At 39.1% G+C, this 20452-nt stretch overlaps 1 protein-coding gene across 1 annotated transcript in view; it reads left to right on the top strand.

Annotated features, from left to right (window-relative positions):
• The window catches only part of MCHR2 (melanin concentrating hormone receptor 2), a 97994-nt gene that overhangs the window by 44578 nt on the left and 32964 nt on the right, over window positions 1–20452 (top strand). Inside the window, exon 3 of the mRNA XM_075200633.1 lies at window positions 14293–14487. Coding sequence (XP_075056734.1) covers window positions 14293–14487 — 195 coding nt within the window. The remainder of the gene's footprint in view (window positions 1–14292; window positions 14488–20452) is intronic.

Below are 20452 nucleotides of genomic sequence, written 5' to 3'. Positions count from 1 at the left end.
CAGTAGCAGCGTGACTATTAATAGTCGTCTGAACCCTTCTGCCCCCACACACAGCAGAAAGGTAAGAGCTGTGCTTATTTGAAGATTATTGTGAACATTTTGGCAATGTTCAATGGCCAAAACTTTTACTGCAGCTAGGTGGTGCTATACACACCTTCACCTTTTAAGTTTTCTCTGGGTGCATACCCTAATGAAATGTGCTGTGCATGCCCATCTAAGTAAGTGTATGCATATGTACACTGTATTCAGAATTAAAAGATGCATCCAAGTCTGAATGTGTAGCAGATTTGTCTGCTTGACAACAGACAGAACCCTCAGACTCTTACGTCCATGTACAAAAACCTTCTATTTTATATGTTACAGATGCAATTGCTATGAAGTGTCAATTAAACTTGAATAACCTTGCTAATAGAGCAGGAACAAGTTCTTGATTTGTACAAAAAGTGAAATTATCTTTGCTACAGCACGCTCAGCATATCCTAATCTATGTCAACTATTAAAGTCTTAATAGGCATCTGCAAACCATTTGCAAACCTCTAATTACAAGCGATTTGGTTGTTCATCACTATCATCACCATCATCTGCTATTTACACCGGCCCATGACTACCCACAAATAAAAACACTTTTTAAGCCATAACTGTGATTACACCCAATCTGAATCCATACACAGTTGCTCGAACACACCCTTACTGTTCATTGCCTACGTTAGAACACTCCTTAACATCTCTCCAGGAGTAAGGAGTAATAGGTGGCAAACAGTTACAGTTCTGACTAGCTGCACCTGCATGTGTTCAATTTTGGAACATGCGCAAAATGCAAAGATACACTTCGCTAACGGGTGTACATGTCACCCTGAATCAGCCCCCATAGCAATATAAAAATATAATATATATATAATTTAAATTTATTTATTTCACCATAAGGTGCGCCTTATTTATACACTTAATTTTACATAAGTTATTAATTTTCTAATATTTCTATTAATATAAACATCTATCAGCTACAACATTAAAACCACTGAGAAGTGAACTGAATTACATTGATTTTCTTATTACAATGATATCTGTCAAGGTGTGGGATATATTAAGCACCCAGTTAACAGTCAGTTCTTGAAGTTGATGTGTTGTAAGCAGGAAAAATGGGCAAGCGTAAAGATCTGAGCGTTTTTGCCAAGGGCCAAATTGTGATTGCTTAGACGACTGGGTCAGAGCTTCTTCAAAACATCAGTTTTTGTACAGTCATCTCGGTATGCAGTGAGGAATATCTTTGAAAAGTGGTCCAAGGAAGGACAACCATTGAACTGGCATCAGGGTCATGGAAGACCAAGGCTCATTGATGTGCATAGTGAAGCCTAGCCCATCTGGTCTAATCCCACAGAAAAGCTACTGCAGCACAAATTGCTGAAAAAGTTAATGCTCGCTATGATAAAAAGGGGTCAGAACACACAGTGCCTCGCAGCTTGCTGCATATGGGGCTGCATAGCCGCAGACCAGACAGAATGCCTATGCTGACCCCTGTCCACTGCCGAAAGTGTCAACAATGGGTACGTAAGCACCAGAACTGGACCATGGACCAATGGAAGAAGGTGGCTTGGTCTGATAATTAACGTCAAGTGGATGACTGGGTGCATATGCATCATTTACTTGGGGAAGAGATGTCACCGGGATGCACTATGAGAAGAAGGCAAGTCGGCGGAGGCAGTGTGATGATCTGGGCACTGTTAAGCTGGGGAACCTTGGGTCCTGGCATTCATGTGGATGTTACTTTGACACGTACCACCTATCAAGACATTGTTGCAGATCAAGTACAGCCCTTTATGACAACAGTATTCCATGATGGCAGTGGCCTCTTTCAGCAGGATAATGCGCCCTGCCATACTACAAAAATTGTTCAGGACTGGTTTGAGGAATAGAGTTCAAGGCGTTGACATGGCCTCCAAATTCACCAAATCTCAATCCAGTTTAGGATCTGTGGAATGTGCTGGAAAAACTAATCAGTGCCAGGTCCCACGTCGCAACTTACAGGACGTGCCAGATACCACAGGGCACCTTTATGTCACCAGAAAACCCCACGCGGAGGTTTGGTCTTAGCTGCTAGGGACGCGCAGGTCGCGACGAAGAGTAGGTGAATGGTCAGACGAACCAGGGTCAGTACCAGCCGAAGAATGCAGAACCAAAGCAGAACCAGAGGATAGTCAGATGGCCAGAGTCAAACCAGAGAGCAGGATAGAGCCAAATCAGTATCAAAAAGCGAAGTCAGACAATGCAAGATAAAAAACAGGAACTAGCAGGAACAAGAGCAATCCAGGAGGAGGAGTAGTACAGCAAGCCGGATCAGAACCAAAAGGAGCAGGAATACAGAGGAAGTGTTGGAGTAGAGGAGACCTGATACTCTGGCACCATAATGGTGTTAGAGCAAGTTTAAATAGTGGCAGGCAGGAACTGATTGGATCCCCCCCTGGCGGTCAGTGATGTCACTGTCCGCCGATAGCTGCTCTGGAGTGATCTCCGCTGCCTAGCAACGGAGACGCAAGGAGATCGGCAGGCACATGCACCATAGAGGAGAAGCCGGCCGGATGAAATGTGTGTCGAACCTAAGCCACGAATTCCCGGCGGAAGAGACAGGCGGCCGTCCCCGAGCAGGAAGTGAACCGCGGGGAAGATGTCTGACACTTTAGAGGCCTTGGAGCTCATTCCTCAATGGGTCAGAGCCATATATATATATATATATATATATATATATAGTCATGGATAGAATATTTGAGAATGACACAAGTATTGATTTTTCCAAAGTCTGCTGCTTCAGTGTTTATAGACTTTTGTCAGATGGTGCTACGTCATACTGAAGTAAAATTACAAGCATTTCATAAGTGTCAAAGGCTTTTATTGAAAATTACATTAAGTTTATGCAAAGAGTCAATATTTGCAGTGTTGACCCTTCTTTTTGAAGACCTCTGCAAGTCGCCCTGGCATGCTATCAATCAACTTCTGGGCCACATACTGACTGATAGCCATCCATTCTTGCCTATTCAATGATTGGAGTTTGTCAGAATCTGTGGGTTTTTGTTTGTCCACCTGCCTCTTTCTGATTGACCACAAGTTCTCAATGGAATTAAGGTCTGGGTAGTTTCCTGGCCATGGACCAAATATTTTGCTGTTTTTATCTCTGAGCCACTTAGTTATCACTTTTGCCTTATGGCAATGTGCTCCATCATGCTGGAAAAAGCATTGATAGTCACCAAACTGTCCTTGGATGGTTGGGAGAAATTGCTCTTAGAGGATGTTTTTTGGTACCATTTTTTAATCATGGCTATGCTCTTAGGCAAAATTGTGAGTGAGCCCACTCCCTTGGCTGAGAAGCAACCCCACACATAAATGGTCTCAGGATGCTTTACTGCTGGCTTAACACAGAACTGATGGTAGCACTAACCTTTCCTTCTCCAGACAAGCGTTTTTCCAGATGCCCCAAACAATCTGAAATGGGATTCATCAGAGAAAATGACTTTACCCCAGTCATCAGCAGTCCAATATCTGTACCTTTTGCAGTATATCAGTCTGTCCCTGATGTTTTTCCTGGAGAGAAGTGATTTCTTTGCTGGCCTTCTTGACACCAGGCCATCCTCCAAAAGTCATTGCCTCACTGTGCATACAGATGCACTGACACCTGCCTGCTGCCATTCCTGAGCAAGTTCTGCACTGGTGGTGCCCCGATCCCGCAGCTTAATCAACTTTAGAAGACGGGTCTGGCGCTTGCTGGACGTTCTTTGGTACCCTGAAGCCTTCTTCACAACTATTGAACCTCTCTCCTTGAAGTTCTTGATGATCCGATAAATGGTTGATTTAGGTGCAATCTTACTACCAGTAATTTTCTTGCCCGTGAAGCCATTTTTGTGCAAAGCAATGATTGATTGCACGTGTTTCTTTGCAGGTAACCATGATTAACAGAGAAAGAACAATGATTTCAAGCACCACCCTCCTTTTAAAGCTTCCGGTCTGTTATTCTAACTCAATCAGCATGACAGAGTGATCTCCAGCCTTGTTCTCGTCAATACTCTCACCTGTGTTAACGAGAGACTCACTCACCTGATATCAGCTGGTCCTTTTGTGGCAGTGCTGAAATAGAGTGAAAATGTTGTTTTGGGGATAAAGGTTACTGACATAGCAAAGAGGGACTTTGTAATTAATTGCAAGTCATCTGATCACTCTTCATGACATTCTGGAGTATATGCAAATTGCCATATACATATATATATATCGTGACATAAGCACTGGGTAAGTGGTGAATGTCAGAGGTATATGTCCCAGACAGTCTGTCTTGTATGCATTTAAACCTCAGGGAGATTGTTTGTAAACTTTCCAAAGACTGTGTGGCTATAGGAAGAGCCGGTGTAAGGGTTCCTGGGGTACAAATGGAGAGAGAAGGGTGGGCTGCATTTATAAGGCCATTTTTGGTTTTCAACCAGCTAGCGAGTGCTGGTAATCAGGAGTTGTATTTGAAAAGTGCTGACAAAAAGCTGCTAGGCAGTGCTTCTCTGCTGCTGTACTCATTTCCAGTCTGTTTCCTAATGATCTCTTCACAACTATCCAAATTTTCACTAATTGTGGCCAAAGTCTGCAGTGAGCTGGCTGGCGAAAATTAGTGACAGAATAGCGGCAAAAATGTATGGCAGTTTACTAAAAGATTTAATCACCATTTCTGGAGGGGAGGGGACTACAGTAAACATATTTAATCTGAAAACACTGGTCCGCCCTCTCTCTCTCTCTCTCTGACCCCCTTGGGTTTAAATATTGACTTTGAGTTAAGTCAATTTTTATGATCTCCTCATTAGTTCCAGAATAACTTCATTCACCACACCTTTCAGTTCCTGCAGCAATAACTATCAAGGGCCATTTGAATTTTTATATTAATTTTCCCTCATCTGAAAAGCCTTTATAATTAAGTTGTTCATACTCATAATTCCACTTCATGTGGAGAAGCCGCAATATGAATATATTTATTGTTGGAATCCATTCTTATCACTATATATCACAACAATGTCTATTACATTTTATATTTATATATTTTTTATCCTCTATAATATCTGGTACACCATTTTCATTAAGGGTCATGTGAATTCTCTCACTTGAGAAACTGTGTGGATACCATCTACCCTTACAGTATTTATGAGCAAGTTGCTTACAGTGGAGTTCATTTGATTTAATTTGAGCTTCTGAAATGCATTCTCTCATATATTCTATGAATTGCTGTCCCCTGTGTTATTTACCATCTTTATGAATGAATGGATTTATCTACTATTTACTACCAGCGAAACCACCTGTGCAACCAATCAGCTATGGCTGAGACCAATCAGAGGCAACTTTCCCATCAACCAATCACGGAAGAGTCCAACACTCTGGGCGCCTTTAAATACCCTTCTCATTCCCACTCATCTCATTATCCCAGAGGAAGCTACTGGCGAAACGCGTAGGGTAAGCTACACAAACTCTGCTGCCAATACTTGCTCCTGATCGGAGCTAAGAAAGGACAATTCATTTCTAATTGCCACATGTGCATTTTGTATAGTCGCGGCCGCGGCTTGTTCTGCATCTCCACTTATCACCATGTCTACAGAGAGAATTCGTTTGGAAGGAATGTTAGAAGAGAATACACAACAGCCCTAAAGGGTAGGTCTCCTTCAGTACAGCACCATATCGCTCCAAAAATCAGATTGGACTGTTTCTTCTGTTTTTGATCTGAGGAGAATCTCTACTACACACCACCATATAGGACTTTGTTTCCAGTAGTTGCATCTGGTTGCATGAGAATCCATTTCCCTTGGTTTATATACAAGACTGCATATTTGTGAATTTATTTCAGCTGTATGAGGAACTTATTATATGACAGAGACTGATATTGTTCACTCGTCTTTCTGCTCATGGTACTCGAGTGATTCTGAGTCCCGTCCTCCACCAATATTCCTTTGAAGGATTACATCTACTGTTTTTATTATAGAAGATTAATATATTGGGCCTGAGAGCTCTAATTTGCTTCTGTCTAATATGCTGTTATGGTAATTTGTGTACATGCTAATATATCAAATGTTTATGTAGATTTGTCTATCTACATCTATTATAGGTTGCAACCAATGCTGCAAATATATGCAAATAATTTGTGTGTTAACCTACTAGCAATTAAACTAAAGGTTCTATTTCACACTTTTCCCTATCTCTCATTTGTGCGTCAAGGGGACCCCCACTTATTTAAGAGTTGCTACTCATGATTTATCAGAAGGTGGGAGTCTGCATATCATTGCAAAATACATGAGACAATAACTCACTTGTATTCTCTATGAGGAACTCCAAACACTATGCATTCCACACTGGAACCCATAAACCAAAAGTGCCAAAACCGGAAGTACACAAGTGGGTTTTCACTATAACAACCAAACACAACGATTCCTAGGTGAGTCACTGAGAAACCTGCCTAGCAGGTGTGTGTTCCCCATGAGTACCTAAGACATGTGTCAAGGAGGTGTAATAAAGCACCTCCGCTATAAAATGCACACTCCAGCGGTATGCATTCTAGTTTGGAATGCATTAATGATGCACTTCCTGTACAACACACGTTTTGGTTCCATATTTTCCTGGAAATGGAATTTTGCCTTATTGCTTTAGATCCTACAGGTGTTCTTGTGGTGAAATATGCTTTCAGTCGACAACAACCAAAAGTTTTGTTGCGTGATATGCAGCATTGTTTCATGTGTTGTATGATATGCAGCATTGTTGGTTGGATCTCTAAAATGTTGCTACACATCATGCATCACAATTTTTGATTGCTGCTGTATATATATATATATATATATATATATATATATACTGTATATACATAATAAAAGGGAGCGGTTTTCCACAGGCCTCTAACAGAGGAACTAGGTATTCTGCTGGCAGTCTGCAGGGCAGGGCTGTAGACATTACACATATTTGTACAGCAGTTCTCCTAGTTCAAGGATACACAGGTGGAGGACATATGTGTGACAATATAATAGTTTAGAGTGTGACAGGGTGTGTCTGCAGTGAGAATAATCAAACAGAACACATGAAGAAATTGTGTGTGCATCACCAGAAGGGTGCCCAATATATAAATATTACGTTATATACATGTCAGGCCATGATCTTTCATCTGGAAGTGGGTTACTAGACAAGCAAGATGCAGAGTCACTAGGCTTTCAGCAGTCAAATGAACATGAACACATTTAATGTGTCTGCCTGGGGCTTATTCCCAGGAAGTCTTCTGATTGGACAGGGAGATTCATGCCTCCTTACTGGTGATAGCATTGTCTTACTGCGGCCCATAGTTAGTGTATTGTTTCTGTGTACCTTTGTTGTCTGTTGTTGACCCTTTCTTGATTTCTGGATTGCTCTCTGTCTGCTGATTGTATCGACCCTTGGCTTGTTTACTGTAAGACACTGGGTCGGCTACCTGCACTGACCCTTGGCACATCTACTGAAATTCTCTCTGCCAGAAGTGTCCCTTGACCTGCTTACTGATACACCCTTTGTCTGTCACCAAAAGATTCTTATTCTGTCTTATTCCATAGCCCAGTGAGTTCTTCAAGAGTGATCCCTTTTCCCCCTTTCAGCGTTATCAACTTCCCTTGTTTCTGCCTTCCAGCATCCAACTCTTATTGCTATTTCATTTATACATTCCAGTCTGCATCTAGTAGTCTGGTCTGGTATGGGAGTGTACTATTGCACTTGGCTGACACAGGCTGCAGACATGGGTTCCTCCTCCACCTAGTATAGTAGGTTTAGAAAAAATTTATACTGATCATTAGATTGCCATGGAGCCCTGTCTGTAGCGAGTTGCTGTGGTGTTCTGTCTCGGTTATGGTCCGTTGGGGATAACTATTATTTATAATACTAAATAAGAGAAAATAGGAAGAATAGAAAAATGTAAATAAGAAGAAAGGTGTAGAAAGGAAAATAAGCAAACAGGAAGAGTAAAAATGAAACACATATAAAACAATTTAATATTAATAAAAAAAAAATTTTAAACAGTTTTAAAATAAACTGATAACATCACCCACAAACAAACAATACAGGGGAGAGTGAAGTTGATATTTTGGTATCATCCACAGCCCAACAAGAGAACAGCAGTTACAACAGGAGAAATGAAGGCACATTTCCAGAAGTAGGCATATGAAAAATAGGGGATAGAATGAGTAAAGTAAGTAAGGGGTTGTGTATGATTCAATATAGCATATATTATACTACTGGTATATAATGATAGATAAGCATCGTGCTACAATCCCAAGCTTAAATAAACACCAGCGGTCAGATTTGGCAGTTGAAATGGTACTGCACTTATATATATTACACTGCTTCCAATAGTATTACAGTCCATTACAGACAACCAGATATATGGATGTAAGGGAAGTAAAGACTTTCTTAGGGTCTAGTTGAATATGACTCAAACCAATGGCCAGGATTAATGTGGTGCCCTGCTGATAGGAATGTCCTCATAGAGTGCTATGGGGATGGTAGTATTGATCCTGTAATGTAGTGAATGCCAGAGATATCTGTGATATCTTTGATAGTAGAGTGTAGAAAGATAACCAATATACTTAACTGCCGTTGTCGCAAGATTTCAGGCATACAATGGTTTCATAAATAGACCCCTAAACATTAGAATGAAAGAGACCATAAGTTATGTCTGAGTAAGCCCTTGATATAAGTACATTGTGTCTTTTCAGATTTGAAACATTTAGCACATTTCCCATTTTAAAGGTAAATATTAAAAAAAATAAAGCTTTCAATAGGTCAATGTCAAATTAAGCTTTTCAAGTTGTATATGCTGATTTTCTTTTCTCCTGACAGCATCCATTCCTGGATATTGAACTAATATTGAGACCACCAGATATTTTCACTTTAAGTGATCAATCTGGTGTCCTAGACAGATAAATTACTTTTTGGCAATGGTATGAGTTAATACTTTAATGTACTTATTTTTGGGTTCTCCCTTTAGGAGGCAACCTTAAAACTTGGTACTCTCACCTGGATACAATCAACCTACATGCTCTAATTTCATTGACTTGTTCCTATATTGGTACATGTGTAGACAAAATAAAGCCAATTCACATCCAAAAATATTTGTTAAATTGTTTGATACACCAATATCCAGCTATCGCCTTAACTGGAGGCATGTATGTTGATACCTGGCAATACACCTGCTCAGATTGTTTGGCAGATAGATATCTTTGTGAGTTTAGACTCTGGAAAGAGTAGCTAATGTGGTGCTACTTACCATGCTAATCTGAAAGCATGAAGGTCCAATGATAATATACTAAAGACCATTTAATGCCTACATTCATTATTACTCACAAAGGGTAGGTACAATTGTATATGTGTATGTATGTTAATGTGAGTGTGCACATGAGAAGAGCATGCACATGAGAAGAGTGTGCACGAGAGAGTATAGACCACACTGCATATTAAGATGGTGAGCAGACAAAGACAGCATTACAAAATGGAGACCAGACCGCATGGCTCTGAACAAAGCATGACACATGTGTCATACATGGCTCACACAGGAGCCATTTTGTCCACTCAATTTATCCTGCACTAAACTGCATAGCAAAATTCCCAATATATTCATGTACAGCACTGTTTTAGTACAAATCTCCTTTATCTCAAATATTTCACTTTCTCATTTACTATGTTTAACAGCCTTTCCAATCTATGTCATGATCTCACCTATATTTTTTAACAAACAGTATATGCACTTACACTGCTTACAATTTCCATGCAATCTGCAAAACAACCCATTTTATTACTATCCTATCACTTACTATGTAATAATCCTTTTCTTCATTTTCCAATCCCTTAATACACAATGTATAACATGTACACTACATAATGTCTTTGCCTATTAGGTATTACAACACCAAAATTGCAATACTTCATCAAAGTCAGTATATTTCCCGTCTAGGTAACAATTATCACAATCTTCACTTAATAATGTAATCACATTTTAATTACACTCATACAAGTCATCTAAAAACTAACACAACACATTATATTAAGTCAATTCCATTCACACTTTACATCTCAATTATTTTCTAATCTAGTCCCATCTAAGTGTCAATCACTTTCTAAGTACACTACCCATATCACATACAAACAACTAAAGAACTAAAACAACACAAATACCTAGGTCACATGTTACAACAATTACAGTTTTATCTACTCAGTCTTAACTTGAAACTCCATGTCTTTATAGCAGGGACGATGGAGAGAGGTTTCTTTGTGACTTCTATCTCAGAGAAAAGAGAGCAGTTTACCCCCAAAAGTGGTTGGAGTCTTAGTACAGGAAGTTTTGGTCTTAAGATATTAACATTTTCATATTTTACAGTCTTTATAACCTATATTTTATTCTGATACATAATCTTATTATGTACCATTTCAACTTGCTTGGAATTATATACAAAAACATGGAACTTTTTAGGTATGCTTTTTCTATAGCCGTGTAGCAGACCCTAGATATCTGTGTTGACACAGTCCAGACACAAATGGATTACTTACATTTTCTGCAGTCCCAGCATGCAGGGAATGATGCTTGGCTGTGCTGAAAAAAACAGTCATACCCAGTAGACAGCTCTTAGTACTCTGGTGAATAGTTCTGGCCATTCACTAACCTGTATTCAGAGACTTATCATCTGATTGGTGAATGGGCAGCATATCCCCTAATAAACACAATTGGAATAGCTGGTAAGCATTTTCTGCCTGCTTCTTGGTCTAGCTTGTTTTCCATTCAGATAATGATCTGTGCAGGCACAGTTGGCATAGCCTAAGATGGTCCAATATGGGACTGATCTGGGGAGCAGATGCCCTGAGTCCTCTAGTACAGTCTATCCTTTTCACCTATTATATCCTTTTCCTGGTCTCCTTCACTTCCCCTTACTCACTTTCCATTTTCACTTTAGATCTCTTTTCTTGCTTGCTTCAGCTCTTTGATGTAGAGTAGTGGTGACCTCAGCTATCCAAACTCTCTGCCAACTGGCTCCAGCTGATAATTATGTTAACTTATAAGGCCTTTCACACTTAGAGAAGATTCAAGATTTCTGTTCCTCAAACCAATTTTGCAATGGCATACAGTCGTGTCACTGGAGACTGATAAGAACACTGTCACCCCTTCTGTTTCGGTATGAGCAATGACGCTGACTAATTGCACTGGAGAATAACAAGAACGATCCTACCCCTTCTGTGTCTGTCTTTGAAATCACGCCGGATCTCTGTGGAGGGCGGTACTTATGGAATCCAAAACTCACGAGATCCGACGAAGCGCCAATGATGTTTTGCCTTGCTTTCAGTTTCAAGGATGCGCGAAAGATAAATTTAGTTGATGAATAAATAAATGTTTTTTTGCCAATAATAGGTAATCAAGGTTAATATTGTTGAAATACATCTTCTATTGTTGCATCTTTAAGCATTTAAAGTATGGCATGATTAAGAGTTTACCTAGAATTTGAACTGGATTTGGCTCACTCTCCAACAACAAAGATTATACAAGGCCTCAAGCACTACACCTCCTGTGTTCTAATATCTCATCAGTTAAACCCTCATGCAACTACATCTGCACTCCAACTCATCTCCTTGCTTATACAGCTCCCCTACACTGTTCTCAAGCTCTCTCTCCTTAACATCATCCCCTATCCTTTCTCTTTCTCACCCCTGCCTTTACTGTCCTACCCCCTCTATCTCCTCTTCTTCTACTTGACAGGGCACTCCACACCATCCTGCCAAGATATCTACTCTCCCTCATTCCCTCATTATATATTTCTCACAATGTGCTTCATAATATGCCCATACTCAACCTCTCTGGTTCTTTCCCCCATCTTCATTATTCCTACCCACATCCTCTTCCTTATGTGACAACCCCAAACCTGGCCCTCACCTTATTCCCAGGATTACTTCCAGCTCCACTGTTCATACTACAACTTCCCATCCAACACACACCTCTAACCAGGGGCAGACTGGGCTAGGGGGCAGGGGGGCATCTCCACCCTAGACCAGTCCCCTAGTGGGCTATCTTGGGCTGGGTCACTGGGCCACTTGCATTTTTTTCCTTTAAAATGTTGCGCATAGGTTGCTGAGTCGAGTCTTGCCCCTTGGGCTAAAATATGCCAGCCCTCTCGTGCCTCTAACCTAGCCAAACACATTCCCATGCCCAGCTGCACCCACTTTCCTTTATTTTGTACATTCTGTGCTCATTCCACCAGTAACAAACTCACATCCATTCATGATCTTTTCATTTTTCACTCATTCATATTCCTTTCTGTCAATGAAACCTGTCTCTCTCTCTCTCTCTACGACACTGTTTCTCCTGCCACTGTTATGCTGTACTGTGCTATTGTGTAGTTGGTTTATGCTAATTTGCACCTAGCTATTATCTGGTTTATATATTATGCAGAATTTGTAGTGGCTTTTAAATAAATATTGATGATTATGATGATAATGATGATGATGTTCAAAATATATGTGTTTATAAAGGAATAACTACAACAAGCTAAGGATTGGTATATTCACTAATCGCCTGGTCTAGATGAAAAGCTAAATACCTTAATTCCCAAAATAGTAATTAATATTACAATCAACTAATTTATTTGCAGACCTTATGTAATATCTAAGCTATAGTTATAATTGATTATAATTTGCCCATAATTTCATTGCTTGATTCTTCACCAGAAAGATATGTACGATTTTCCTAAATTTCCCTGATATTGTAACAGATCATGCTTAAAGGCAATAGGTTCTATTTACAATGCATAAACTGTCCAAATGATACGCTATACCCTTTTAAAAGCACTATGTGCCTTAATTTGTGTTGGTGCTTCTATATTTAGAGCAAAATAGTGGTAATTACAGAGAAGTAATGGTTTGCACTGGTAAATGGGAATGGGAAGAGTTGAGTGGAGTATTTCTTGCTAAGTATATAGTAGGAACATTTGTGTATATTGTTTTACAGGGCAGAACTTGATTTTTGTACTAGTTCTGATCCAGTGGAGACAAAGTCTCATCCTATATTTATAATGGTAAGAATTTTGCACCTCTCAGTTACATTTGAAGTGTACATTGTAAATGAAAACGTTCAAACACACATGCAGCTGGTACCATATATATAATATGGCATATTTCAAATGCGGGCTTATTGCCATGCAGCTGGTACCATATATATAATATGGGATATACCGAGCGCAAGCTTATTTTTTCTCTGGTTTTGTTTAAAAATATTGCCTTACATTGTCTTAGCAGCTGTCCATCAAGCCTATTTAGGCTCATTTGGGTGTGGCTCACAAGCCATCCCTTGCTAAATGTAAACCCCTATACCTGGAAGGTGAGTGTATCTGATTTTAACTGCAGTATAGGGCCTGCATATAACGAGGTGTCTTTGACGCTGGGATGCAGGCTTAAATGTTTTGATCAAAATATGAACAAATACCTCATGTTTTCATTTTGCAAGACACATACAGATATGCTATGTGGAGAATAAGAGCTGACAAAATGTACTTTTTGTTTTGGAAGCACACAAATGTGCTATATGTAATGAAGACAGTCCCAATGTTCCCACATGATTAATATTAGGCCATAAATGAGGCTAAACTAAGCAATATTTTAATGGAAAATGTGGCAAAAAGATGTGGGTCAAAAGTGATAGGAGATTGGACTACAATGTGATATTTGAGATTTTACTCTTTTTGCCAAACCTCATTGCACTTCTAGATTGTATTGGCATATCTCAAGAGCACATAGTAGGTGTGCACCTTGTAATGCACTGGGAGGACCATTTAGGCACTCAAGGGTAGACATTAGCTTATTGCTAATGTTTAATTTCTTCTATGAAATAGCCTTTTTCATAACCTACAATTAATTACAATCCTGGTTGTATTCTTTAACAATGTAAATCAAGTTATGTAAAGTGGAGACAAATAGAGTTTTAGGAGCCAAAATAAGTTTATTTATTCAGATCTATACATCACACCTAAAGGAGTGACAATTTGCAAGGTCAGAAGGGCAAGGGGATTTTCGCTCACATCGGAGCCGGTCTCTTCCAAGGAGGGATAGTTGGGAGGTAAGTACAAACAGTTCTAGGCTGATGTAATGTATGTAAAAAGTCTTTGTCACATGATTTTGGAGGGGGCTCAGCTGTTTCAGACTATGAATAATTCAATTAAGAAGAGCACAGACACATGCTATGTATAAGACAAAATGTCCTATTTTATTTATATTTAGAAACATTATTGTTTTATCTTACAGGTATATGGCTCTTGTGCAGCCATTTCGTCTTACAAGCTTGAGGACAATATCAAAGACTATCCGTGTGAATATATTTCTGTGGGCAGCATCTTTTGTTGTTGTGTTCCCTGTCTGGGTCTATTCCAAGGTCATCCAGTTCAAAGATGGACTTGAAAGTTGTGCGTTTGATCTAACTACGCCTAATGATGTTCTCTGGTAAGTTAAGATAAAAATTTAATGAGCTCATTTCCTTTCAATTACATGATACTTAAATAAAAGCTCCTTAAAAGGTTTAAAGGTTTTAATTTTTTTCAATATGCAATATCCTTAAGCATTGCTTTTCTGTAAACAGAGACCATATATATGAACCAATTTATTTTCAATCTGAGCTGGCTACAGGAGAAGTAATGTATCACTGTCAGTATAAACTAAATATCTGTTCAGTACCACATGTACACACACTAAGGGTGTGCACCGGGCACTTTTAGTGTTTTGGGTTTTGGGTTCTGATTAGCTTGAGGTTTTGGGTTCTGATTTGTTTTGCCAAAACACCTGACGAAAGGTTTTGGTTCTGATTTCGGGTTTTGGGTTCTGATTTATATCTAAAAAAGCATAAAAAGCACTAAAATCCAGTTTTTTGTTTTTTTTCCACTCCTACGCTATTATTAACCTCAAAAACATTCAATAACAATCATTTCCACTAATTTCCAGTCTATTCTGAACACCTCACACCTCACAATATTTTTTTTAGTCCAAAACGTTGCACCGAGGTAGCTTTCTGGACTGCGTAGTGGAGTGGCCCCACTACCCAATTTGGTACCGGGGCCACAATACCTCCTGCAACTGGTCTCAATTCCACTGCACATATGGCTGCTCCTCCATCCTCTGCAGCATATAGAGGGTGGAGTTCTAGCGTGTCAATACCTCTTGTTTTCGATCATGACAGTGCATTTTAATTAACACTGAATGTAGTTTAATATATGATACGCATCTATCTGGACTGCGTAGTGGAGTGGCCCCGGTACCCAATTTGGTACTGGGGCCACAATATATCACCCTCAACAGGTCTGAATTCCACTGCACAGATGGCGGACACCGGATGGACGTCTAAAACCAACATAGATGTTAAGACCGCAGTTCCTCTTTTTTGGGACTGCACAATCAATTAACGTAGTAATATAAATGGAAGTTACTATTTTTTTGAACTACATAAAGAAAGAACGTAGTAATAAAAATCGCAGTACTCTTTTTGGGAACTACATAAAGAAAGAACGTAGTAATAAAAATGGCAGTTCCTCTTTTTTGTAACTACAAAAACAAAGAACGTAGTAATATAAATGGAAGTTACTATTTTTTGGAACTACTGAAATAAAGAAAGTATTAATAGAATCGGCAGTTACTCCTTTTTTGAACTACAGAAAGAAAGAACGTAGTAATAAAAATGGCAGTTCCTCTTTTTTGGAACTTAACAAGAATTATATAATTTTGTTTATTCAGAAATGATGAGTCTCTCTATTAGAGTGTAATGCCCCTTAAAACTCCTTTAAATAAAATAGTACGTATTCTAGGAGACCCTGTTTATATATTTAACTTGGTTCTGCAAAAATATGCATGATGATCACTGGACAGAGATCTGTAATAGAGCAGCGATTAAAGTGGCCTGATTAAAGGTCATGTAAGATCTTAAAGCACTCACAATTATATAGAGACTGTATTCTCATTAAAGACGCTGCCTAACGTGTCTAAAAGTTGGCACTTATATAGCGCTTGCTTCACTGGGTGATGTGAGCAAGCGGAGTGTGTTAATATGGAGAGACCCTATCTAAACATTAATATGATAGAACAAATTGCAGCGCTGTATACGCTGTGTGTAGGTAAGGTAGGGATCTCAAATACCATGACACTCTGTTTAGCCTAATCCCTGACAATGTAGTATCACGGAAAGCCTATTTGCTTATCAAGGGCAATGCCTAGCTTCTGCTAAATCAGACAGAGTATGCAGCGCACGTCTAACACTAACATAGCTGTGCCGGTGACATGGCCTGCAGGAATATCTCTGATGGAGATAGAACTAGGCCCCAAAGAGCACATAATGCCAAAAAAAGAGTTGCAAGATGCCCTCCCACCCACCCTGATGTTGCTGAAATAGTACATGCACACTTTAACAAACCAATCATTTCAGCGACAGGGCCTACCAAACTACTGTGGCTGAAATGATTGGTTTGTTTGGGCCCCCACACAAAAAAAGCTATTCATCTCTCCCTGTACAAACTAAACTGGCTCTACTGAGGCAAGATGTCATCCTCATCCTCTGATTCCTGGCCCCCTTCAGTGTGTACTTCCTCATCCTCACACATTATCAATTCGTACCCGCTGGACTCCACAACCACAGGTCCCTCTGTATTATCTGGAGGGCAGTGCTGTACTTGATTGAGGAATTGATAATTCATTTTTATGAACATAATTTTTTCAACGTTCTGAGGAAGCAACCTCCTTCGCCGCTCACTGACCAGGTTCCCCGCTGCACTAAAAACTCTTTCCGAGTACACACTGGAGGGGGGACAACTCAGGTAAAATAGAGCCAGTTTGTACAGGGGCTTCCAAACTGCCTTTTTTTCTTGGCAGTAACAATATGGACTGTCTGACATGTCTATTTGGATGGTGTCAGAAAAATAATCCTCCACCATTTTTTCTATTGTGACAGCATCCAATGCAGCAACAGTAGACATGTCTGCAATGGTTGGCAGGTCCTTCAGTCCGGACCAGATGTTGTCTGCATCCCCGCTAGTGGGTCTTTTAGGAAAACTGAGTTTTTTCCTCGCAGCCTTAGGTGTGGAAGAAAATGAAGGTGGAGCTGTTGGCATGTCACGGTCCTCTTCAGAGGACAATTTCCTGACCAGCAGGTCTTTGCACCTCTGTAGACTTGTGTCTGCCGGAAACAGAGACACAACATACGCTTTAAACCGAGGATCGAGCACAGTGGCCAGAATGTATTCCTCTGACTTTAAAAGAGTGACCACCCTCGGATCCTGGCAAAGCGTACGAAGGGCTTCATCCACAAGAGCTACATGCTTGGTGGAATCGCAATGGTTTACCAGCTCCTCCCTCACTTTCTCTTGTAATATAGATTGCAGTACCTATTCTCTGGAACTGCTTAAAGATTGAACGTAGTAAATGTAATATAGATTGCAGTACCTATTCTCTGGAACTGCTTAAAGAATGAACGTAGTAAATGTAATATAGATTGCAGTACCTATTCTCTTGCACTGCTTAAAAATTGAACGTATTAAATGTAATATAGATTGCAGTACCTATTTTCTGGAACTGCTTAAAGAATGAACGTAGTAAATGTAATATAGATTGCAGTACCTATTCTCTGGAACTGCTTAAAAATTGAACGTATTAAATGTAATATAGATTACAGTACCTATTCTCTGGAACTGCTTAAAGAATGAACGTAGTAAATGTAATATAGATTGCACTACCTATTCTCTGGAACTGCTTAAAAATTGAACGTATTAAATGTAATATAGATTGCAGTACCTATTCTCTGGAACTGCTTAAAGAATGAACGTAGTAAATGTAATATAGATTGCAGTACCTATTCTCTGGAACTGCTTAAAGAATGAACGTAGTAAATGTAATATAGATTGCAGTACCTATTCTCTTGCATTGCTTAAAAATTGAACGTATTAAATGTAATATAGATTGCAGTACCTATTCTCTGGAACTGCTTAAAGAATGAACGTAGTAAATGTAATATAGATTGCAGTACCTATTCTCTGAAACTGCTTAAAAATTGAACGTATTAAATGTAATATAGATTACAGTACCTATTCTCTGGAACTGCTTAAAGAATGAACGTAGTAAATGTAATATAGATTGCACTACCTATTCTCTGGAACTGCTTAAAAATTGAACGTATTAAATGTAATATAGATTGCAGTACCTATTCTCTGGAACTGCTTAAAGAATGAACGTAGTAAATGTAATATAGATTGCAGTACCTATTCTCTGGAACTGCTTAAAAATTGAACGTATTAAATGTAATATAGATTGCAGTACCTATTCTCTGGAACTGCTTAAAAATTGAACGTATTAAATGTAATATAGATTGCAGTACTTATTCTCTGGAACTGCTTAAAAATTGAACGTATTAAATGTAATATAGATTGCAGTACCTATTCTCTGGAACTGCTTAAAGAATGAACGTAGTAAATGTAATATAGATTGCAGTACCTATTCTCTTGCACTGCTTAAAAATTGAACGTATTAAATGTAATATAGGTTGCAGTACCTACTCTCTGGAACTGCTTAAAGAATGAACGTAGTAAATGTAATATAGATTGCAGTACCTATTCTCTGGAACTGCTTAAAAATTGAACGTATTAAATGTAATATAGATTGCAGTACCTATTCTCTGGAACTGCTTAAAAATTGAACGTATTAAATGTAATATAGATTGCAGTACCTATTCTCTGGAACTGCTTAAAGAATGACCGTAGTAATAGAACTGGCAGTTCCTATTTTTTGGAACTACAGAAATAATGAACATAGTAATAGAAATGGCAGGTCCTCTATTTTGGGACTGCAAGAATATATTGCTCTATAATATTTTTTATACTTTTTCAATTGTTTTTTAAAAAAAATTTTTTTTTTTTTTTTTAGAGATTTTTTTTACATTTTTTAAAAGATTTTTGGCTAATTAACAAATTGATATGGACTTATCAGAAACAAATACAGGACAAAAGCACCACTGGACTCAACAGCACAGACACTGGCCAAAGCACCACTGGAATCAGCAGGACAGAGCACTGGGAAAAGTACTACTGCACTCAGCAGGACAAAGCACCACTAGACTAAATAAATCAGCAGGACAGAGCACTGGACTAATTCACTCAGCAGGACAAAGCACCACGTTTGTAAAGTTATCAGCAGGACAGAGCACATCAACCTCCCTCTTCAGTAACCACAGGGAGAATAAAGATGACGGCCGCGAGCGGGGCATTTATGAGATCCGAGTCTCGCGAGATCCGACGCGAGACTTGGATGTCATAGCCTCGGATCCGCACTGTTTGGGTGGGCTCGGATTTGCGAAATCCGAGCCCCCTCATCTCTAACACACACTGAGTCTGATTCAGAGTGTAACACAAGCATAAGCTTAAGTAGAGATTGATGAAGTTGCATGCAAGTATACGCGTATGCACACCGTATTGAGAGTTGAAGATGCGGCCAGGTCTGAATGAGTAGTAGATATGTCCACTTGACAACTGACACATTCTTCAGTATATGTCACAACGCGATTGCTACGAAGCACCATTTAAACTTGAATAACATTGCTCTTACAACAAGAACAACTTCCCTACATGCCTACAAAAAAAAAATATATATCTTTGCTACACTCTTGGCAAATCCTAAATTATGGGCAAGGAATTATTACATTCCTGCAAATCATTCTCAAACTTCTAATTACAAGGGCTTCACAAGTTTTAGTGTTTGTCATCATCATTTGCTACTTACACCTGCCCCCGATCAGCCACAAATGAAACTGTGTTTTCAGTCGTATCAAACTACTTCCCAGTCTGAATCTGAAACATTCCTTTACTGAACATTGCCTATGTTAAAAGACCTCTTCCTTCCCCTCTCACAACCCATCAGATGTAAGGAGTCATAAGTCACAAGTGCCAAAAACTCCCTGGTCTGAATAGATGCGGTTGCATATATTCATTTCTAAGCATGCACAATGCGAAAAACACAAAGGCACACTACACAAAAATATGTCTCATTTTGAGTCCATACCACTGTGTTTAATTTGTGCTATTTTTTTAATGGAGTTTGACACACAGTAAGGCCTCATACTCACTGACAATTTTGCATTTAAAAATGCAATTTTGCATACGTTTGTTACTAGAATTGTTATTAGTGTTCAGAGCTCACTGTGAACTTCCCCAATTTGTTTACTAATGGTAAAGTAAAAAAAATAGAACAAAATGCATTCCAAAACATGATGCACTCTGAAAGCCAAAACACAAACCGAATGCTACAGCAATCATATTGAATGCTAATAAAATAGCAATGGGTATGGTTAATATGTCATTACTGTGCAGCATTAATTCCTGTACAATGACTTACCTTAAACTCACATAGAAACTCACAGGACACCAACATTTGAGTGGATGCA

Source organism: Mixophyes fleayi, chromosome 3 (assembly GCF_038048845.1).
Source record: "Mixophyes fleayi isolate aMixFle1 chromosome 3, aMixFle1.hap1, whole genome shotgun sequence".
Taxonomy (NCBI): Eukaryota; Metazoa; Chordata; class Amphibia; order Anura; family Limnodynastidae; genus Mixophyes; species Mixophyes fleayi.
Note: the sequence above shows the minus strand (reverse complement) of the source record. Positions and strands in the feature narration are given on the sequence as shown.